Raw genomic sequence first — 23946 nt, 5'->3', positions numbered from 1 at the left:
TTGATTGTTTGGGTAAAGCTGTTTATCCCTTTTCTATGTTTATTCATTTTCTATAAGTTAAAACCCTGTATTTTACATCTAGATACAGAGAACTGTTATTCTATTCTTTCTTTTTTATTAAAAGTTGCTTTTAAGACCTGTTGATTTTTTTTTTTTTTTCTAGTTGACCCACCGAAGGGGAATTGGTGAGAGAAAGGAAAGACGGGGGGAGGAGAAAACTGCTCTCTGTGTTAACTCTCCTAGTGTCCAGGGCGGGAAGAAGCTAAGGGGGGGAGAGAGAGAATCTTTTCTGTTTCCTTGTATTTGGTTTGTTTTCGGAAAAGAGGAGACATGCTTCTTGGGTATTGTGATGTAAAGAGTTGCATCAGTAAACTCTCAGTTAGCCCAGAGAGGAAATTCTGGGTGGGAGAGAGGTGGAGGGATAGTATTTCCCTTTGTTAAGAGACTCAGGGCATCTGAGTCTTGGGTCCCAAGGAAATTTTGGGGACCCAAGTGTACCAGGCACTTGGGATTCCTGGTTGGTGGCAGGCTATCAGATCTAAGCTGGTAATTAAGCTTAGAGGGGTTCATGCTAGCTTCTCAGTTTATGAACGCTAAGGTTCAAATCTGAGAAGGAAAGCTACGACAACGCCCCGTACTCCCTCCCACACCCCAGCCCTACATTATGGCCTTGCATGCACTTTCCCCACCCAGATGTGGCCCTCAAACCAAAAATTTTGCCCACCTCTGCACTACAGACATGCAAAACATTATTATTCATACAAAATCTGCACATTCTGAAAGTAATATCAGAATGTAAACTATATAAGAAGATACTCACATCTACTTTGAGCATTATCTCATTTCCAGGCATCATTGTACAAACCACAGATCTTAACAACTGCTAAGCAGTGCTGCAAACTGTTTTCTTCCACCTGCTACCATATACTGAAGTTTGATCTAAAGTAAGCTAGCTGGATCTAATTCAACATGGGATTATCTGGTTGAAAATGAAAAGGAGTAGCATCCCACTATTTCCATATATAGTAATAGAAATAACAGCTTTCATTTAGATGTGAAAATTTAAAAGATCTGCTTACCATTAGAATTTTTCTTCCTATTATGCGTACATTAGCAAAGAAATCCATTAACTTAGACACCCAGGTTAACCTTGTCAGGAGTTTGGAAACTTCTTTCTGTTGGATGTTTGATGATAAGACTCAGGCAATGCTTATAGGACAGAAAAGGCCAGTAAGCAGCCATCAGATGGATCAGCAGTGCTGGAAAAGGTATTGGGAACAACAGACTGTCTATACTAGGGCTCCCAATACTGTTAGCAACAGTGAAAAATGTTTCAAAAATATTCCTAATGTAGTCACAATTTAATCAGAGATCCATTCTATTAGTTATTAGAAGAGTTCTGCTGCAGCATTGTAACTATGATGAAACTGGGAGAGAAAATTATTAGCTAGACAATTACTAACTATACTTGAAAGCTTAGAATTAAATAAAATTGTAAATAACAAGGAGGATTTCTAAGGCAGCTAACTGGTACCTAATAGATTGCTGAACATGTGCCTCCAGCAGGATATTGTGTGAAAAGTTTAGTGACAATTCTATAAAAAGAGCAACTTTCATTCAAATAAACATGCTAGATAGTAGATGTGAAAATCTAATATGCTCAAGTGAGCACAGTCAGTTATGTAGATTTTTTCCTTGCAGGCATTCTTAGTGAAATTATTCCTGGGGGAATTCTGCACCACTGCACATGCACAGAATTCATATCCCTGCAGAATTTTTTCACCCACCAGGGGTACCTTGGTGCCAGAAAAAAGGGAAGCCGCTCCTGGTAGGGAGCAGCCAGCTGCAGAGAGGGAAGTGGGAGCAGTGCCTTGCTGATGGGGCCAGGTGAGGAGGCACAGAATATGGTGGGCACAGACAGTGTGGGGCACGTTGGGCTGCTGCAGGGGGTTGCAGACTGGTTTAGAATGGCTATAGCAGTGACAGACAGGGGTGAGGGCTGAATATTGGTGCAAGGGCACATGGGGACGGGGCAGATGTGTCTGACTGAATGATAGGCTATGGTTAGCCAGTGTCTGCATGGAGGAAGCTCTGCAACTCCCTAATAATCCCTTCCTCCTCCCCCAAAAAACTGTTCCATACTTCTCCCACCCACATCCAACGACCCTGCAGGTCCACTCCAGGGCTTCTTCCCAGCAATTACTTCCCTCTCCCTCACTACTCCATTAGCCCTGATTCCCCCAAACCTTTGCACTGCAGGAAATACATTTCTATATTGTAGTTTAAATGAATTATTACTCAAAGTTCAGTATTGATATTCTTATTAAGGAATCTATTTGTCAAAAAACATTTCCTAAATCTTTTTTTGTTGTCTCTATTATTATAGACATACTTGCTGACAGGTATTTTGAAATAAATTACCAAAATAATTGAAACTGTGATTATATTGTGGTGTTTTGACAAATAAAATATGCAGAATTTTATAGAATTTTAAAATGTTGTTGTGCAGAATTTTTAATTTTTTGGTGTAGAATTCCCCCAGAAGTATGAACTGCAAATCTAAAACTGCACAGTAATAGGTAACAGAGCTGCACTGAATGCCTTTTCAAAGTATTAAGACATTACAAGACCAAACTATTTCTACAATTCAAAATTTAAAATTTGTATGTTGGGATAATGAAATGATTTTATCTCCTGTAAAAAATGAAAATGGTTTAGGAACAAACTAATCCTTTTTAGATTTATGTACTGAAAAATTCTGAGTACATGGTAGGAGTGTTGGATTAAATGTTTATGCTTTCTTTTTTTCAACCTAAATCACTTTGCACTGAGGGTAATCAAAGCACATCCTGCATACCATCTGGCCGCAGGACCTTGCAGTTTATAAGACTAGCAGGAACTAGCTCTCAGTATTGTCATTCCTTTTGAATTCACTTTGGCTCATGGAGAACCCAGAACTTTGATAGAAAAGGCTTTTTTTAAAAAAAAAAATCTGTATCGGAGACCAGACTATAAATGTCAGAGGGGCTGTTGGCAGAATGACAGCATTTAACTTTTCAATTTAAACACAAAAAAAGAAATGCAGATACTGTTTCTAGGCACTTTGGGGTCCTAGAGTGGTCAGCTGGATTTCAGGTGCAGTCTGATTTCCTTCCAATACAGCAAAATCATTGCAATCAAAATAATAAAAACATTTTAAAGCACCCTTCTCTCCCCCTCTGTTCTCCAACTGCTGTTTGCACGCTTTTCTGGGCATATTTATATGGAGGAGGTGGCTGTATTTAATGACTTGAGTAGGGATTAATGCCATATTAATTTCTCTCTGAATGTTTTTCTAATAAACAGATCACTCAATTTTTCAAGCCTGCTGGAAAATCTTTTCACATTTATTGTATGAAATATGTATTTAGTCCATAATTTGGTATCTGAATTACAGTGGTAGGGGACATTTAACAGCATTTTGTTTCTTTGCTTGTTTAAAAGCACTATTTTATTAGAAGTATAAAATATTTGGATAATGGGTTTTAATATAAAGGAATTAGAATGACTTTTGCACATTTCTTCTTGTTTGATCCTATTTAAAAGTTAAAGTCCTTTAAAAGTTAAAGTCCTACAAGATTTGTTTAAATCTAGCTGATCCCACAGTAAATGAAGCATTGTTGTGTTCAGAGGGGGAGCATTGTTAAATTAAATTTTGTTTTGTTAATTTTTAAATTCATCCATCCAAACCCTTATGAAAATACTGTAACATTTTGCAGCCAAGTTCCAAAGTACCAAAGCTTGCAATAGTAAGTAATGCTATTGCAATGTTTGGGGCTATTACTTTAGGATACTGAAATTCACCTAATAAAATGTTTCACTATTAAAGTGAAATATAGGAACATCTATTTATTTTGGACTAGATTGTGTCTTTGCCAAAAGCCCTGATGAGTTAAGGTGCAGACCAGGGACCAAATTCTGACTTAGTCTCAACATACTGCCTCTTTCATCCCTTGCTCCATGGTGGGAGATTACACTGTGCCAACCCTATCCCTGACCCAGATTGTTTCCCCCACATGCTGGCTGGCACAGCTAAACTGGCATGGAGAGAGTAGAGTGAAATCTCCATCCATTCCCTGCCAATCTGTATGGGAGGGGAGAAAATCAGCCTTGCAGAGGCTGCTGTTCCCTTAGATATCCTGATCTCACACAGAAGAGACAGAGGGTGTTTTACTCCTCTCAATGGGTGCATACTACAGACCACAACTGTGCCTTTTATTGCCTATAGCCATATCTCAAAATCACAAAAGTTGGATTACATCACAACTGTAAAAACGAACAGACTATCACAGCTAGAGAGATTAAAGCTAGAAAGGTTCCCTATAACTTATTGATCAGAACAAAACTGACATCCATCTAGAATTTACAAGCACATTAAACTTGAATTAAATAGCACATTCTCAGAGTTACACAAGTTGTACTCCAGCAGAGTATTCTGGAACACCATGCACATCGTTATTGTCAGATTTCAATAAATATCTCACTTGTCTTGATACCTACATCAATCCTAAACCTTTTGACATCTGACCTAGGCTGCCCTTCTCTGCTTTAAAGGACAATGAAGAGACAGTTGTATGCAATCAAATGATTGAGCCCAACTCCCTTGAAGGTCTGCCAGCAGTCCAGAGTATCACAGGGAACACAAGTTCTTTGTAAGATACATTGAAGCGATGTTTGGAACAAAAATCTACTCTCATGCTTTGTTGCAAAACAAACGTTTTGTGGAAAGCCACAAGTAAAACTTTGTTCTCAATCAAGGCAGCTTTAAATTAGAAAAATAGTTTTTTAAAAAAAGAGGTGTGAAGGGGCAAGGCCAGATGGCTACAGTAAAGTACTGAGAAACAGGTATGTTAGCCTATTGGCATCCCAGGGGTGGGCGGGCGAAGCCCGTCCACTTCTAAAGGACCTCCCCCCAGCCTAAGGGGAGGATCCACAGGGCTAGAATACCAAATAATTACGTGGGACAACGAATGAAAAAAACCAGGATCAGGAGTGAGGTCATAGGGCTAAACTAAGGGAACCGGATGGGGACACCGAGCAGAGAACCCCGGACAACGCCCACTGCTCCTCAAAGGCGTCAAGGGAGCCAGTGGACGCCGCCCAGAGGAACTCCGCCCGGATGCGTGAACAGACGGAGGAACGGAAATAGGCCCTACAGTCGCAGGAAGTCCCGTCGGCCAACCTCCTCTCCCGGGTGTTGTAGATGGCTAGTTTGGCCAGGGCCAAGAGGAGGTTGAGAAGGAGATCCCGCGACTTCGTGGGCCACGGATGGGGAGTGCATAGATAAAAAGGTGAGGGGAAAAGTGCAACCAGAAACGTAAAAAGATATTCAGGAGGAGCCGGAACAGGGGCTGCAACCTGGCGCACTCCAAGTAAACGTGCGCCAAGGTCTCCTTCACGCCACAGAAAGGGCAGGTGTCGGGGACAGGGGTGAACCGCGCCAAGTACACACCCGTGCTCACGGCCCCATGAAGGAGCCGCCAACTGACATCCCCAGCGGGCCGCGGGACCAGGGCAGAGTACAAGCTGGCCCACGGGGCTTCTCACCCTCGAGAGGTGGCAGGAGGTCCCGCCATTTGGTATCGGGGCGGGACGCGAGGGTGAGGTAGTGAAGGGTGTGGAGCACGAGCGTGTACACAGATGTTTCCGTGGCGCGGTCTGGAACAGAACCGGCTGCTGCACATCGTGCAGCCGGCTTGCAGAGAAAGGGTGAGGGGGCCGATTGGGTCCACGGGGCAGGGGCCCTATAAAAATGTCCATGGGGCCCGGGGTGGAGGGTGGGCGGGGCGTGCCCTCTCGTAGGACCCGGTCGAGGTAAGCCCGAGCAGCAGGCAGCAAAGCGGCCCTCACCTCCTGAAGTACGCGCCTGGGAGTATGAGGTCTGGAGAGCCCCATGCGCCGGGCGAGCGTCAGGGGATCCAGCCAATCTCCCCGCTCGTAGTCCAGGAGGTCTCCGACCCTGGTGACTCCCGCCAAGACCAGCCTCCGGCGCACCGCGGGGGACTCCGCCACCTGCACACGAAGCTGGGATTGTGTAGCAGGGGCTCCGCGAGGAGGTCGGCCCCCACGGTGGCCGCCACGGACCTGGTCGCGGAAAAGAGCTTCCAGGTCCGGAGGAGGTCTTGGTAGAAGACCGGCAGCCCGGAGAGGTCTCGCGGAAGACCTCTCGGATGGAGGTAAAAGAGCTGCCGGTCGTATCGGAGCCCTCGGAAGCGGCGGAGGAAGGCGTGCGCCAGTACGCTCCACGCCGGACTACCCGCACCATACAGGAGCCTCTGCAGGGCCTGGAGGCGGAAGACACGGACCTGAGTGCGAAGGCACTTCAGGCCCTGCCCCCCTTCCTCCAGGGGCAGGTGGAGGACCCCTGCAGAGACCCAGTGCGTCCCTGGCCAAAAGAACTCCAGAATCCTCGTCCGGAGGTTGGTCAGGAAATCCGGGGCCGGGACCAGGGTGTTGAGCCGGTACCAGAGCATGGACAGGACCAGTTGATTAAGCACCAGTGCCCTCCCCCGAAGGGAGAGGCACCGGAGTAGTCCCGTCCATTTCCGGCCGCCCCGCCACCCTGCCCTCCAAACCGTGCCAGTTTCTCCGGCGGAGACGGATGCGTGGCAGAGAGGTAAACGCCGAGATAGAGCAGCGGACCCGCGCTCCACCGGATGGCCTGAAGCGCGGGTGGGAGGGAGCTCGCCTGCCACCCGTCCCCGACCACCAGGCCAGAGCTCTTGACCCAGTTAACCCGGGCGGAGGAGGCCGCCGAGTACACAGCCTGGCAAGCCTCCACCCGCGCCAAGTCGCCCGGGTCCTGGACCACGAGGAGCACATCGTCAGCGTACGCCGACAGGACCAGCCGCAGCTCCGGCTCCCGAAGCACCAACCCCGTCAACCTCTCGCGGAGGAGACAGAGGAAGGGCTCGATCGCCAGGGCGTACAGCTGGCCCGAGAGGGGGCACCCCTGCCGCACTCCCCTCCCGAAGCTGACCGGCTCGGTCAGGGTCCAGTTGAGCCTGACCAGACACTCCGCAGAAGCGTACAGCACCTGGAGAAAACCCACAAAACGGGGTCCGAAGCCGAACGCTCGCAGAGTACCCAGGAGATACCCGTGATCCATCCTGTCGAACGCCTTCTCCTGATCCAGGGACAAGAGGGCGAACGACAGACCATCCCTACACCCTAATTCCAGAAGGTCCCGGACCAGATACAAGTTATCAAAGATAGTGCGGCCCGGGACGGTGTAGGTCTGGTCTGGATGGACCACGTCCGCCAGCACGGACCCTAGACGTAGCGAGATGGCCTTTGCAATGATTTTGTAGTCCGTGCTGAGGAGCGAGATGGGACGCCAATTCCGTAAATCGCGGAGGTCCCCCCTCTTCGGCAATAAGGCGAGCACGGCTCGCCTGCACGAGAGAGGGAGGACCCCGCTCTGCAAAGACTCGGCCCAGACGGTGACCAGGTCTGGGCCGAGAACGTCCCAGAACACGCGGTAGAACTCCACGGTCAGCCCGTCCATGCCCGGAGATTTATTGGTGGGCATGCGACGGAGGGCTTCCGAGAACTCGGCCAGAGTGAGAGGCAGCTCCAGCCGGTCCCGGTCGCCCCGTGCCGACCGTCGGGAGCCCGTCCCAGAGTACTCTGCAAGCGTTAGGATCGGTCGGATCCGGGGAGAAAAGGGCCGCGTAGAAGGCCCTGGCCCTCCCGCACATCTCCGCCGGGTCCGTGAGGGGGGTGCCGTCCTCCGCCAGGAGGCAGGTGACGTGTTTCTTGGCCCCCTCCTTTTCTCCAGGGCGTAGAAGAAGCGGGAGCCGCGGTCCATCTCCCGAAGGAGGCGGATGCGGGATCGAACAAAAGCTCCCCGGGCCCGATGGTCCTCGAGGGCTCGAAGCTCCTCCCGCTTCTCCCGGCACGCTCCGCAGAGGGATGGATCCTCGGGGCTGGCGGCCAGACGCCTCTCCAGCTCCAAGACCTCCCGCTCCAGCTGCTCTATGGCCGCATCCCTCCGCCGGCTGGCGCCCGGGTGTAGTCACGGCAGAAGAGCCGGGCGCGCACCTTCCCCAGATCCCACCACCGCCGCGCCGAGGAAAAGGCGCGCCGCTGCCCTCGCCAGGCCAGCCAGAACTCCCGGAAGGACGCCACGAAGCCCGCATCCTCCAGCAAACTATTATTAAAGTGCCAATAGGCCGGCCCCGCCTCTCCGCGCAGAGAGAGGCTGTCACGGTGGCAAGATGGTGATCCGAAAAGGGGGCCGGCCGAACGCCGGAGGAGTGGGCCCGTAAAAGGTGGAAACGTGATAGATAAATGCGGTCCAGCCGGGAGTGGCACGACCGATGGGCCTCCACCCGGACGAAGGTGAACGTCGAAACGTCGTCCGGGTGGTGGTCGCGCCAGACGTCCACCAGGGAGTGGCGTTCGACAATCTCCCGGAGGACGTCCGCGGCGGCCGGGCACTGCTCGGTCCCCGAGCGGTCCCGTTCCTCAAGGGTGGTATTAAAATCCCCTCCCAGGACCAGGCACTCACGAGGATCCAGGGAGCCGAGGAAGGCGGACGCCTGCTGAAAAAAACGCAACCTCTCCGGGCCCGATGTCGGGGCATATAAACATTGACGAGATTAACCACAAGCCCCTCCATGCGGACCCGGAGGTGCAGCAGGCGGCCGGCACAGCCTCAGCGACCCCCAGCACCTCGGGCCGTAGGTCGGGGGAGAACAAGGTCGCCACCCCCGGCCGCGCAAACCGAGAAGTGGCTAAAGTAGCCTCGTTCCCCCACTCCAGCCGCCAGCTAGCTTCAGCGGCCGGATCCGTATGGGTCTCCTGCAGGAAAATCACAGAGTAACCCCCCTCCCGAAGGTAGGAGAGCACCTGGTTCCTGCGGAGACCCATCCTACAGCCCCGGTGTTTAACGTTGCAAAGATGATCGGTGCCATGAGGAGGGCTGGGGGGGATCCTCGCCAGCAGACACGCCCACAGCCTCCGGCAGGCCGCGCAGCAATCCGTGACCTACCCCATAGGTGACTAACGAGTCACGGAAGAGGCGGACCCGCTGGTAGGCCGCGGCGGCCTGCTTCCCGTCCTCTTACCCTCCCCCATGAGGGCCCTCGCGGCCCGGAGGACCTGATGGAAATCCCCCCAGCGCTGGAGCGCAAGATGGACTTTGTTACGGGAGCCACGGACGTCGTCGAGGAACTCCCGCAGCTCCTCCCTCAGCGCATGGGGGGGTGGGGTCACCGACCGATGACTGTCCCCCAGTGGGGCCCCCGTCACAGCCCCGTGGCCCACCGAGGCGGGCAGGCAGGGGGCAGACCCCCGACGTGGCGTCCGATGGGCCGACGCCACGCGACCCGCCCTGCTCCCCGGTTCAACAAGGGGTGGCGGAAGGAGAACAGCAGCCCCTGGTGGGTCGGGAAAGGAAAAACCAAGCGGAGCCGCACCCTGGGGGGCATTCCCAGGGGCGGCACTGGCATCACAGGAGGTGGGGGGACAAGGACAGGGCTAACAGGAGTAGGGCGGGGATCAGGGAGAGAATCTGGGAAGGGGGCAGAGACGGGATCCTGAGCCCCTATAGGTGAGCCACTGGACGGTGGCTCCTTCTGGTCAGGCTCAGGTCTCTGGGAAGTGGGAAGGGGACCCCTAATGATGCCGGGCGCAGCCAGAGTGGCACGTGGGGCAGCCTCGGCATCTGGAGATAGATGTTTGTCAATGGGGTCCCCGCCTAGGAAAGAGGGCGGGTTCTCCACACCCAAGAAGGATACCCCCTGGGAACCGGGTCCCGGCAGCGGGGCACTGGCCGTCGCCTTAATGGGCTCGGCGGCCAGCAACAGAGGGCCACCCGCAGCCGGGTCGATGGAGGAATCCAGGGGACCCTCAGAGGTGGGAGCAGAAGTAGCGGTAAGGGGAAAGGAACTCGGGGACAGGGGGACCGGGGTGAGGTCGCCCAGATCGAGGCCCGCTGGCAGAGGGTCGTCCTCCCCCTGCGTGACTGGGGTCAGACCCAGGGCCTCGATCTCCTCAAAGATGGAAGGGAGATCGCCCTCCACCACCCCAGGGCCCTCCTCGCTAGCACCCGAGGTGACACCCACCTCGGCACTCGCAGAGACGTTGAGTGGGAGGGGGGTGAGAGAGGCTCCCTTGGGGCTTCCACGGGAAGGGACCCGGAGGAGGGGCGGCGTTACCCTCCGGTGCTGCCACGATGTCCCCAGCCGGCACCACAAGTGGGAGTCATCAGGGGGCAAGGCGGAAGGCTCGTCATCGGCGCCCCCCTTCCTGCTCTTCCGGGGGGCCTCCGAATCTGCAGGGTTTAACGAGACTCGAGCCTTCCGCTTGCCCCGCTTCCCCTGCACTAAGGACCAGCCTCCATGGCATCATCCGGGGGCTGGCTAACAGGGGTCGGATCGGGGGGCAAGGGCAATGGCTCAGGGACTCCAGGAGGCAGTGGTGGGACGGCAGAAGTGAGGGAAGATTCCCCCTGGGACGAGCCCTCTCCCACGCCCGGCGGTATCCCCGCTGCACCCTCCTCTACAGCGATGGACCGAGAAGGAGGAGGAGGGGCAGCTTCGGGTGCCTGGCGGCCAGGGGTGCCGGCGATGACAGGGCCGGCACCGTGCCGGGGCTCAGGGGTCCCGGACGCTCCTCCGTGCTGGGCCAAGGGGCAATCCCCGGAGTGCCCCATCGCCCGGCAGAGGTAGCACCGGGCCTCCCCCGTCGAGTAGTGCACCCGGTAGTGGCCCCCTGGTAGGGGACCAGAAAGGACCCCTCGAGCGCCTCCCCGCCACGCGCCGCCGCGGCAGTTGAAGCTGCACTTGCCGGCGGAACGAGAGGACGTGACGGAGGGCGGGGTCCTTGCAGCCCAAGGGGAGAGGGCTGATGACGGAGATGGGGCGCCCCAGGGCAGAAAGGGCGGGCAACAGGGCGGCATTGGGCAGGAAAGGAGGGACGGAGGTCAGGACCAAGCGGACCCCCAGGTCTTCCAACGGCTCAGGGGGACGAACACGCCCCCTACCGCTAGGCCCCTCTCTACCGCCTCCTGTGCGGCGGCCTCCGATGCGAGGAAGAAGACCACCTTCCCGTACATTTTGGAGGCCGCCACGATGGCCGTGGGCCCCACCACCCTCGCCAACGCCCGCACGTAGGTCTCCACGTGGGGCGAGGCGGGCACCAGGAGGCAACGGACGCCGTGCTTCCTGGTCAAGGTGGGAAAGGGTCCCCGGCCGCTGTAGATGGTGGTGGGAAGCGGTGGTCGGAGGAGCGGTGGCAGGCGGGGGGGCCGCCGCCACCTGGGCGTATGCCTTGGGGGCCGGGGGAGGGACACCCGCAGAGCTGGTGGAGGGAATAGCGGGGAGGGATGCCGCAGCCGGGAGCGGGGCTGCGGCAGTGGGGGCAGGTTCCGCCATGGAGGGCCTGGCCTTTTTAGCGGGGCCCTTACCCTTCTTCCCACCCCCGACCCTTCCCACCGGCTGGGGGAGCTCCCCCCGAATCGGAAGGGGGGAGGGACGTGGCAGCAGCGGAGGTCTCCCCGGTACTCGCCGCTGCCAGTGCCCCAGCAGGGGCGGTGGTAGGTGGAGCGGCAGCGGCGGTTGAGGTGGGGCTAGGGCAGTGGACATGGGGGCAGGTGGAGGAGGGGCAGTGGGAGCATCGCGTGGGGCCTCCCCCGCCGCGTCCCCCGCCATAACGAGAGCGGGGAGGGGGACAAACAGCGAGGGGAGGGGAAGGAGAGGAGGCGACCACCACCCTCCCCGCTAGGCTGCAGGCAGGGGAGGAGGGTGCCAGAAAGGGAAGGCTAAAGGGGTGCGGGGAGCAGCCAAGGACCTAGGGGTGGAAGGGTGACAGGACACCGACGCAGAGGGGAGTTCCGGCTCCTCCAGTTGCACTGGGGGATCAGGGGGGACAATGGCAGATGGGCGGGGGTGCAGTGAACAAGGGGAAACTCAAATGGGGGAAGGGCACAAGCGCATGGGGGGGCGTGGGCGCACGAGGGGAGGGACCAATCAGGGCAGGGGGAGCACAGGGTGGGGGAGAAGGGCTAGCTGGGAATGGGGCAGAGGGACCACGGGGATAGCTGCAGGGCTGGGGCAAAACTAGCAGGGCCACAGAGGGAAATAGGTGGGGCGGACAAAAAAGGAAAGGGGCCAGTCAGGGGAGGGGGAAGGTGGTGCGCCCACAGGCACTTGTGCGAAAGTCAATTAATTATAGGCTGCTGCTGCTGCAGGCCCAAATGATGGCAGTGGGCGTGGTGGATCAGGCGAGCAGCTCAGTCCCAGAGGCAGGAGTCCAAAGGCGAAGGAAAACAGCCAGCAGGGGTGGTGGAGGGGGCAACGATGGTGGTGGGGGCGAAAGGGAACACAGATGGACCCGGGGCAGGCTCCCCGCCACACCCCCGGTGTCCAACAGACACAGTCCAAACCCCCACCACAAGAGCACAGGTTGAAAAAGGACTCAGTCCAGGAATACCCCCTCCACAGTGGTCTTCACGTGGTCTCCAACAGCAGGCGGTCTCCTCCTCCTCCTTCACCTCCTCCGGGCTCCAACAGCTCGCCAGCAACTGCCCCAGTAGTCCCAGCAGCTCCAGGTGGTGGTGGTCTGGTGTCCAGGCAGGAGGGACCCCGCTCAGAAGGTGTCCTCAGCAACAAGAGCTGGGGTCCCTCACACCCCCCTCTCGGGAAGCAGGCCAGCAGCCCCCCCTCCCCTCAAGGGCTGTAGGTGGAGTAACAGCAGGAACGAGGGGGGGGGGGAATCTACTAGCCAGCCAGCAAGCTGATAGCAGGGAGGGGGGTGGTGGTGGCGTCTAACCCAGCCAGGGGAGCAGCAGAAGCAGGAACAGCAGCAGCAGGAGCAGCAGCAAGCAGCAGCAGCAGCGAGGGCCCAGCGCCCAGCAGGAACAGCAGCAGCAGCAGCAGCCCTCTCCCTCTTTCCTCCACAGCAGAGCGGTCGAAAAGGAGAGGAGCTACTCCTGGCCCCAGGAGAAGCAGGGTTCTGTTCCCTCACAGGTATGTTAGCCCCAGGCTAAACAAATCCCTAGGACCATGGTAACCAAATGGCAGTTGCTCCAGGTTAATCAAGGCACCTGGAGCCAATTAAGATCTTTCTAGAAGGCAGTAGAGAGCTACTTTAATTAGAACACCTGCAGCCAATCAAGGCAGGCTAATCAGGGCACCTGGGTTTAAAAAGGAGCTCACTCCAGTCAGGCAGGGAGGAGCCAGAGGAGAAGGAGTGTGTGAGGAGCTGGGAGCAAGAAGGCAAGGAGCTGAGAGTGGAGAGAGTGTACTGCTGGAGATTGAGGAGGACAAGCGTTATCAGACACCAGGAAGGGCGGGCCCAGGTTCCCCCCAGACCTCCCAACTCCTGATCAGACACAGGAGGAGCTGATCCAGACTGTGGGTTCCACAAGAGGGGAAGATCACTGAGGTGAACAAATCCGCCAATAAGCGCAGGACCCACCAAGGTAGAGGAGGAACTTTGTCACAGAGGATATAACTTCTCTTATCTTATCAGTCCAGAAGAGGTAGTTCACCAGCAGCTAATATTCTGCAGAAGAAACAAATGCAAGCATGATGGCCACCGTCCTGGAGGTGACACAAAGGGTACTGAACTGGGAACATCCAGAGCTAAAAGCAGGAGCTGCTTGAGCTAAAGAGACAAGGCTCAGTAGCTGGCTGCTGTAACAAGTCATCTCTTCTCTGGACTGGCACAGAAGGGGATTTACACACCAGCGGTTACACAAACACATACATATTGTCATTTTGACTATTTGCTCTCAGAGATGTCATTTGCTACCTCAATTAAATGGGATTGTTTTTGCTCACTACTTTGTTGACAAACTTTTGTAATAGAAAAATAAAAGGCAACCACCACTTATCTGAATTTTCAGCTGAATAATTATTTGGGCAAAAATTCATGGAGCTTTTGGGATTCTCTAACATCTTCATAAATAAATTGGCATTGGTCAAGGTATTCAAACAACAAACCATATGACACCATGAATAAGAGCTTAGCAAAGTTACCACATTTATTCACTAAAATATTTGCAAATCATTTTTAGTATTATTTGAACAGCTCTAACTTGGAGGCTTCCATGTTAACCTTTCCTAAGGATTCTCAAGTCTCTTAGCTTTGCTAGTCTGCTTTCCAATCGCCTTCAACTTGAGGGTTGATTTGTTATAGTTTATTTTAGGAGGAATATAGACCTAAATTTTTAGAAGTGACCAAGGATTATGAGTTCCTCAATTTTGGGGTGCCTGACTTGACACTCCAGAAAGGCACTTGCTTTTTAGGGGGTAGGGGCTCAGCATTTACTGAAAATCAGATCCCTTTAAGGTATCTCAACTTGGGCATCTAAAAACTTAGACTCTTGAAATCACTAGTCACTTTTGAAAACATAAGCTAAAGTGTGCATTTTGGAAGGAGTGTATGAAACAAACATATCATGGGACTAGAATCAATAATGTTTGTAAAATATCTGAAGCCCAACCCATTTTTACATAAAATAATTGGAGCAATTTCTATCTCTAAGGAAAACACTGGAATATTGGGAATATTTGTCAACAGTTTACCAAAAGTAAAGGACAGTGTTTTGGCTTCAAATGACTCCATCTGTAAGATAACTAACCAGCTGCAAAGGGCTCTGTGGGTGTTCCATTCTTTTGGAAATGAGGCCATTAGATGACTTATCCATAACTTTAGTATGACCAAACATGTTATGAGACTTCTCCATTGCTCTGTAACACTCTGGTGTAACTAGTTTAATCAGCCCAGGTCTATGGTAGAAAAGGTTTGTGGGTATAACTGTACCACCAACTCAAGGGCAGATTAAAGTTATACTAGCAAAAAATTGCTTTTGCTGGTATGTTTTATACCATTTTGGTGAGCAAAATAAACTATACTGTCAAAGCACCTTTTTTTCCTGATACAACTACATCTACACTAAGGCTTTTGCTGATCATAGCTCTCACTGACGGTGCTAAACCACTAAAATTTTCTAGTGTGGACCAAGCCTATGAAAGTGGCTTTACTGTTAGAACTCAAACAGAAATGATCAACACCAGCAATTAAAGATCATAAAAGTTAGAGATGAAAAAGACCCTCAGCAAGTGAGAGATACAGGAAAAAAACCTCAGGATCCACATGGCAGGTCCTTAATGCACAAGAGGAATCCCATTGACTCCCTTTGCAGGATCAAGACCTAAATTTGCAGTACAGCAGAGAGAAATCTGGAAGTTCTATGAGAAAGGAAAAATTATCGGCATGAAAGATTCTACACAGTTAACAAAACAGAACCACTTGTACGGATACTTGATAATTAATATTCATTATTAGGTGCAATACATGATGATTTCAAAATTGCTGTTTCCTGTTTCAAAAACATTGGCTTTTCTAATTTTAAGGCACCTCACCTACACAGGTTTCAGCCTGACATACATGCAACAAATTCTCAGTGGACTGACAAAGTGACTTTTATAGTCTGTGGATTGCCACCTTTTCTTTTTTTTCTCCGTGATAGTTCTTGAGACTCCATCAAGCAGACTCTGAATTGTATGTTCAAGGACTAGATACACAGGAGAGCCTATCTGCTTTTTTTTCTTAGGTACAGAAAGCTTTAAAAGACAATATTCTTTACCAAAGTTTTCATGTCTTCATCCCAATGCTGAAGAAAACTGCTGACTGAGTCCCAGTCCAAGACAGGCACTTGACTAGTGACCTGATGGTATGAAGGCCAGTTAATCCATGTTCTGTCTGAATCAACTGTAGTTGACAAAAAAAACCGGCTCTGGGTACACACAGGACCCAGTTTAAAAGTATGAGTATGGAAAACTCATTTGTTTAAGCTCTCCATTCCAGAACAGCTGAGGCAACCACAGAACAGAAAGAAAACTGTTGAGTTTTCTGCTGAATAAACATATATATTTCTCAGGATCTTTTCTACAGAGAAAAGATTAATGTTTAATTTTATATAAATATGTGTAAACTCAACTTTTTATGTTATTTTTAAATGAATTAATGTTCAGTTCTCTTCTTGTCCTTTCTTACGCTTTTGTTCTTTCCCAATTGCTTAGATGATTCTTCCTGAAAGAAAAAAATTCACACAAGTATGATTTCAGGAATCTCTTGCCTTCTAGTAAAGTACACCTTGCTTTTCTGTTCACTGCTCACATTCTTTTGAGGTGACTCACTACACTACACGTAATAGTGTAATTCATTTCAAATATTCGTAATTCAGAGATTTTGTGATCATTCAGACTTGCATATTTAACAAGCTAACTTGCTTATTTAGTAAATTTTTGTCTTGAGCAACTCTAAAACCTTTATTCATAGTTACAAAAGGAATTATTGCCCTGGCTCTGACCTCACTTACAACAGCTAAGCTCTTTAGGACAAGGATCTTATCTTCCTCTGTTTGTACATCAACTAACAGAACGGACCACTGAACCTAACTGGGGGCTCTGGGCACCACCCCAATAAGCACTCAGATACTAAGGAAGAGAGCTGAATGAATAGATGAGAAACATAATAACTTCACACTGGTGTGACTTCACTGTGTTAACTGGGAGTGGATCAACATGTGTGCGTCACTATCTTGCACTTCAGGACCAAAAAAGAACGAGAGTGCTCATCCCAATAGCCAGTTGGGGTTTTAGTGGAGGTAGACGCAGTGGAAACAGTTCTCAACCAGAAGCAGCTAATGCAGTGTTCCACATGCCCCCTTACTTCCTACATTCCCCTCACCTCTGGTGGGTGGGGGATGATGCTTCATTCTTCTCCTTATTTCCCTTTCCCCAAGCTGCCTCTCCCAAGGGTGGAGGACCTATATGTTGCATCTTTGTCCAAGCTGTGGGGCATGACAGGCTCACTCCTGCTGCCACTGGATAGGTGGACGAAAGAGGGGTGCAGGGTTGGATGATTGGCTCCCATCTGGTGCAGTGGGGTAAAGGGAGTGACAAGGTTTGCTTCCCAGGTGGGGAAGCCTTGCAGGCTCTCTGTTTCAGCCCCACTTTTAAGATACTAATGCTGGATCTCCTCTGATGCCAGGGGCTAACCTGACTGCCTGTTCTGGAGGGGAGATTTTTCTCTGAAATTAGCAAGTTGCTGTGTGAGTTTTTTCACCTTCCACATGGCATCCAGGAGGTTTGGCTGTGGGAGATTTAATTACAATTGTTAAACCTTTGGCGTGATCTGGTATGCTGGAGGATTAGGAAGGGCATTGGCCCTGAGCCTTTTCGTGGAACAGCCAGGGGATATGCCTATATATCTCATGGAGCTTGTGCCTTCCCTCATGTCGTTACTCCTACATCCAGCATGGAGGAAAGGTGGGGGTCAGGACTCTAGCTTCCAGGCTGGGGTGCCTAGCAGACCTAAGGGAGGCCTTCATTCTCATGTTCAGGTTTATAATACATTGGGGTGGCTTACCCTAGTATGGTGTGAGTTGCTAATAAAAATACACCCTCCACATTTCATCACATTATGGAGTCTGTGTCTCACTGTTTCCGTGTTCAAATCAACCCACGGTGTTTACAAGCTGACCACTATGAAGGGCCTCCAGTTTCTCATGTCTGGCATAAGTATCAAACACATCTGAACCTGTTGTAAAAACCTGCTGCCTTCCTACTGGCATGCAATTCTCACATTTTATGCATACTTTACAAAATGCCTTTGATCCTTTACTGGAAACTAGCTTTTAACAGAAAAGTTCATCACTGGAACACATTAAAAAGTACTTTTGCATCCTTATTGCTACACTGAAGAAAATTAGCAAAAAAGAACACTTTTCCAAGAACCACAATTGCTGTCTACAGTACTAGTATCTTTAGCATTCATTTGATAAACAGTTCACTGAATAATGTTAATCTCTATAAAGCAGATCAAATTACACATGCCTTAAAAGGAACCGAGTCAATCTGAAATGAAGTCATTACAAAAACGCACCAAAAGTAAATCCTGACTCCCTGAGGACAATTTCTTGTTTTACAATCATTTTCCTATTTAAAAAAAAATATTTTTCTCTCCCCTGCTGCTGTGTGAACAATTCACAACGCACACAAAAGAGAGGAAATGGATTGACTATACCATATAAGCAAACAGTAAAACTCAATGTACACAAACTGCTGTGAAATGCACAAAGTAAACAAACAGAAATGGGGGAAAGAAAATTCTTATCTCTTTCAGCTATAACCATCTTATATGTACTTTGTATCAGAAGTAAGAGAAAAGTTTCCTGCAAAAAGTATGATTTTTGAAGTATCCCTTTAACAATTGGTTCCAAGAGTGTGGATCCTTTTAGAGTTTGCAATCACATATCACATACATACATGCATATTTACAAACATAATTTATATCTTCTAGAGTGAAGAGGAGGAAGGGAACAGAAACATTAAGAGACAGGAGAAGCTGGCATGGATCGGAAGGTGCCCAAAGTAGGGAACTTGAAGTTTCAATATCTGAAATGTTTGGGAAAATTAGAGGATATCATTTTGATACTTAGTACTTATAAACATAGGTGCCGACTCTGTGGTTGCTCAAAAATGGTAGGTGCAGCCAGACTCCTCCTCCCGCCCACTAGTGGCCCTGCCAATCAGCTCCTCCCCCTCTCTTCCCGCACATCCTGCCCACCGTGATCAGCTGTTCTGCAGTATGCAGGAGGCACTGGGAAGGAAGGGGAGGAGTAAGAGCAGTACATGCTCAGGGGAGAGGGCAGAACAGGGCAGGAAGAGGCAGAGTGGGGTTGGGCAGGGGCAAGGTGGAGGCTTGAGGGAAGGGGTGGAGGTGAGGAGAGGCAAAGCGGTGTGGGGGCTTGAGGGAATGGGTGGAGTGGGGGCCAGAGGTGGGGCAAAGCCAGGGAGTCAAGCACACACCCCCCCCAGCATATTAGAAAGTTGGCATCTCTGTTTATACATAACTTCTGTTTCAGTACTTTGCAAATATTAATTCATCCTGTGTGCGCAAATATTATTGCTTACACAATGTATTACGTAAGTAAGAATTATTATTTGAACTTTACAGATTAGGAAACAAAACCCAGAAAAGTTTAAGAGACTTTCCTATGGTCACACAGGAAGTCTGCGCAGAGCTAGGATCAGAACTCAGATCACCACACTTCAAATTAGCAGAGCCCTGCAAATCTGCAGGTATCTGCTTTATATCTGTGGAGCATTTCTGCGGATAGCAGCACAGATGCGGATACAAATTTTGTATCTGCGCAGGGTTCTGACGGTAAAAGACGGGCAGGCAGCCCCGCATGCTTCCTGCCTGGCCGAGGGCAGGTGGAGGGTCCGGGACTCTGCGTGGGACCCCCACAGCTGCCCACGCAGCTCTCCCCAACCAGACTCCGACGGTGGGAGATGCCTTGGAGCCTCAGCCTGGCCCCAGTGGAGAGCCCTGCTAATCTGTAGATATGTGCAGATATCCGCATGCACGGATGCGGACAACCATAGATAATTTTTGCAGATCAAATGCAGATACACATTTGTGTATCCACGCAGGGCTCTACAAATTAGATACTTTAACCATAAGCCCAACCTTACTCTCTCTCATGGCCCTGTTAAGAGTAATGCTCAAACTGGAACATTACTCTGGAAGACTACTTAAAATCATATAAATTTTATTGCTGGGATTCTATGCTAAGCACGAGTGTGGGCAGTTAAGGGAAGATATAGGTGAGGGAATATAGTTTCACCGTAGACTTGAGAACAACAGCACCAGGTGGTTTGTTATCAAGCTGTAAAATGTTTATATCAGCATTGTATAGGGTGCTAAAGTAAACATTTCCAAAAACAACTCAGTGATGTAGGAGGCTAAGTCCCATTCAAAGTCAATCCACTTAGGTGCTTTTGAAAAAATTTTACCCTTAGTTTTTTCTTTGTTCTTGATTTCCACTCTTCTAATCTAGTTTTAAAAAGGGGACAGTTTGGTGTTTTATTGTTTATGAATTGTTTACATGTTTTTCTGTACATATAAATTTCTTCTGAGAGCTGCTTTCTCTTTGATAAAGCATCAAGAATGTTGAATTGTACAATCAGTGTAGAGTGAATGGTATCATTTCTGAAAAACAGCTCGCTGTAGTTAAATAACCTGAGATTCAGACTGTGTATCAGAACAAATGAGGTGTTTAAAAAGAAAAAAGATATAAATATCAGACCAAGTCCTGACCTCTTTGAAGTTAACATGAAAGCTTCCATTGATTTCAATGGGACTAGAACTTGGCCTCACTCAATCTCTGAGTCATTTGAGGATATGTCCCGCAATGGTGCCTATTTGGTTATCAGGCACATACTCTAACTTGGGGATCTCTAATGCCATTGTCTTTACCCATGTAAGGCAGTCAGGTATTTACAAATTAACTTTTTTTTCTTTTTTTAATTTTACATTTAACAAGCAATAAAACCAAAACTACCCAACACAAGGGAAAATTCCAAAGAAGTAAGAAAACAAAGGGGAGTCTATGGAATCTTAATAAGGAGAAAAGTAGTGAAAGAATCTTTTTAACTGAGCTCTTAGGTTTAACATAAGCACTCAAAAATTACCAATGGAACAGATCCTCAGCTGGTGTAAACTGTCATAGCTCCATTGACTTCAGCTGAAGTCAACTATGACAATTTCCCCAATTTAAGTACGTGGCCCTGTATGTTCAGATATCGACATTGTCAATCTACCAGTAATAACTTACAGCTGAATTTGTATAACTGTATTCCATTAGTATATTTCTGGCACAATTGTTGATGTGTTTAAAGCGATCTGGTCCTAGCAGGATACCTCCATACCAGCGGGATACCACAACCAAAACATTACGGACATTCAAAATCTGTTTAAAAAAAAAACCCAGAACATCATTTTAAATAGATAAACACATAAGTCAACAGTGAAACTAATTTCTTTTGAATAATGAAAGCCTTTTCTTTCCCAAAGGAACTTGCAAGTGATATCCCCTGTTGAGTCACATTTATTGTTTTTAAATATTATGCATTTTTAATTACTATTTGTATTGAGGTCTGAATCCCTCCCCCATGAGCAGAGCTTCTAGCTGCATTTTTAACTTTATCCTGAAACACTGTGAGGGTTAGGGTAGGTAATTGTCTTGGGCTGGTTCTCTGAAGACCTTTGTAAGCTGCAGCTTCAGAACATGCTTCTCAGAAATGCTCCAGGCCTGGGCTGCTGCCACTTGGAGGGCAGCAACAATAGCAAATGGAGAAGACATGAAAGGTAAGGAGCACTTCATGTCCGAGTTAGGGTCTCTTCACACCCTGAAAAAATAATTCTGGTGAGGAGGACTTGATTCTCATCTCTCCACTCAAACAGAAAGTTAAGGCAAATATTGGCCGTTTGCCTCTTTTATCCCTCCAAAATACCCTTGCCTAGTCCCTGTGTTGTTTAGTTAAGTCAAGTATATCTTTCCGCTTTACTCCCCCCACACTCCCTCCCCTCGCATTCTCTTTTTATAAGTGCACTGGAGCCAGAGAATTTTGCCTAGCAGTACTTGTAGGAAGCAATGCTTGTGCCCCCGTCTCATAGCCCCTCCCCTGGCTTTATGGGGCTGTGCCGCCTCAATCCCCCTCAGTTCCTTAGCATTGAAAGCCCAGACACTAGACTCCAATGAAGAGGGAATGGAGGGTGGGTTGTGGAATACACATCTCCATCACATATTGAAGAACCACAGTGACAGTAAGTAACCATTTCTTTTTCAAGTAGATGCAGCCATGTATTCCACTTAGGTGACTCACAAGCAGTACCCATAGGAGGTGGAGTCTATCTAAATAAGGATTCCAGGATTGCCCTTCCAAAGTTTGCATCAGCTCTGGAAGATGCAGTAATGGCATAATGGTTCATAAACATATGTATGGACGACTATATGGCAGCCCTACAAATGTCCAATATTGAAACATCATCAGGGGCCGCTATTGGCATTGCTTGCACTCTCATAGAATTAGCTCACACCCACTCAGTGGGTGTAGTTGAAGCTATTTTATATGAAGACTTGATACAGGATGTTATCCATCTAAAGATCGTTTGTGAAGAGACTGCTCGATCCTTCATACGATCCCCATATAACACAAACAGGTGAGGCAAAGCACGAAATGGTTTAGTCCTGTCAAGATAGAAGGCTAGACATCAACTGACATCTAGTGTATGGAGATGCTGTTCCTCTTGAGATGAATGTGGCTTAGGAAAGAACACAGGTAAATATACTGCCTGGTTCAAATGAAACCAAGAGACCACTTTGAATAAAATTTTTTGGTGCTGATGTAAAGTCAATTTGTTCTTGGAGAACTTGCAGACTCTACTTGCAGATTTTCTCACAACCAGTAACACAGTTTTCTCGCACAAAAGTGGAAAGAAACAAGATGCCAGAGGCTCACAGAGGTCCCACTACGGCTGCCAGAACTGTGTGAAGATCCTATAGAGGAACCAGCTCTCAGACTGGAGGATGGAGACAAAGAAGCGCTTTTAAGAATCTTGCTACCATGGCACTGGAAAAGACTGATCTTCCAGGAATGGGGGGAAGAAATGCTGAAATTGCCAACAGGTACATTCTCAATGAGCTAAGCAGAAGTCCCAACGACCAATGATGCAGGAAGTACTGGTTAGAAGCCAGCATCAGTTGAACTCTGCAGGCCGACAACCACATAGAAAATCATTTCCATTTCACCAAATAGGCAATTCTGGTAGAGGACTTTCCACTGTTGAATAGAACCTGTTGAAAGCTGCTGAACAATGCTCTTCCTCCTCATTCAACGATGAAGTAGCCAGGCAGTGAGAAGGAAGGGAGCTGACTACTGGGTGCAAGCTGTGACCATGATTCTGCATGAAGAGATCAGGAGGGAGAGAAAGAGATATGGGAGGCTGAATCAGGAAGGTCATACAACCAAACACTGCCAGGGCAATGAGGATGAGCTTGACCTGATCCACTTTCAGCTTGAAGATGACTTATGGAATGATCGGGATCAGAGGAAACAGAAGAGCCAATTGCCAGCTGAGATGGAAAGTGTCAGTCAGGGAGCCTGGACCAAATTGCACGTAATGATAAATATAATGAACCCAATTTACCCCAGTGTAACTCCATGAACTTCAGTAGTTACAGTATTGCAACTCAGGCATAAAATTGGAAGTTGTCAATGGAAAACATATACGGATACATGCGATCCAACACAAATTCACCTGCAATTGTTTTATATGGCAATTTATACAGAGAAACCTTATTTATGTAATTGTAAAAATATTGTCAAATTGTTCTGCCTTTGTATGTGGAAACAGGAATTCAATAAAAATTCCAGAATAAAAAAGAATAAAGGTGCTATGTAGCGGGGTAGTTACCCGCTCCAGCTCTGACAGGGTTAAAACCAGCCATGGGAGAGGGCTGGAGGGCTGAGAGAACAGCCCAGGCTGAGTGGGAAGCAGGCTCAGCTGGGGCCATGCCCCAGTTAGGGCCCAGCTGGCCCTATAAAGGCTTGAGCCAGGAGCTCAAGCAAACAGTCTCTCTCTGGCTGTAGAGGAAGATGGGCCTGGCTGCAGGGAGCTAGAGATAGGGTACCTGAGTGGAGCAGGGCTGGGGAAACGCAGAGGAACTGGGGAGCTCCAGACTGGAAAGCCCCAGGCTGTGGCCTAGCATTGGGCTAATAGGTACTGGGGGTTGCACAGGGCAGCCCAGGGGCAGACAAAGGCAGCAGGTTCAACCCAACTTTGTCAGTGATGAGTAGGCTGATACTGCAGTCTGCCCCAGGGCGCGGGGGCTAGACAATGACTAGCAGAAGCTGTATACTGAGGTGAGGTGGGGATAGTGGGTAGGGGTTCCCCAAGGAGGGGAGACTCTAAGACTGAGGGGTTACTGCCAGGGGAAAGCACCGCAGATAACAGGGCACTGGGTCTGGGAGGGACACGGGGGCCAAGTGGCAGCGGGACACCGACTTGCAGAGGGCACTCCGGATGGCTGGTGAGCTA

At 49.6% G+C, this 23946-nt stretch overlaps 1 protein-coding gene across 4 annotated transcripts in view; it reads right to left on the bottom strand.

Annotated features, from left to right (window-relative positions):
- Positions 1-15303: 15303 nt before the first annotated feature.
- The window catches only part of IMPACT (impact RWD domain protein), a 62643-nt gene continuing 54000 nt past the window's right edge, over positions 15304-23946 (bottom strand). For 3 of the 4 annotated variants that reach the window (XM_032799024.2, XM_032799025.2, XM_032799023.2), the window contains 2 exons: positions 20681-20815; positions 15304-16086 (listed from right to left, as the gene is read on the bottom strand). In XM_032799024.2, coding sequence (XP_032654915.1) covers positions 16018-16086; positions 20681-20815 — 204 coding nt within the window. In that variant the 3' untranslated portion in view covers positions 15304-16017. The remainder of the gene's footprint in view (positions 16087-20680; positions 20816-23946) is intronic. The other variant, XM_032799026.2, reaches the window with a different exon arrangement.

Source organism: Chelonoidis abingdonii, chromosome 2, assembly GCF_003597395.2.
Source record: "Chelonoidis abingdonii isolate Lonesome George chromosome 2, CheloAbing_2.0, whole genome shotgun sequence".
NCBI lineage: Eukaryota > Metazoa > Chordata > Testudines > Testudinidae > Chelonoidis > Chelonoidis abingdonii.
This window is presented reverse-complemented; position numbering and strand designations above follow the sequence as displayed.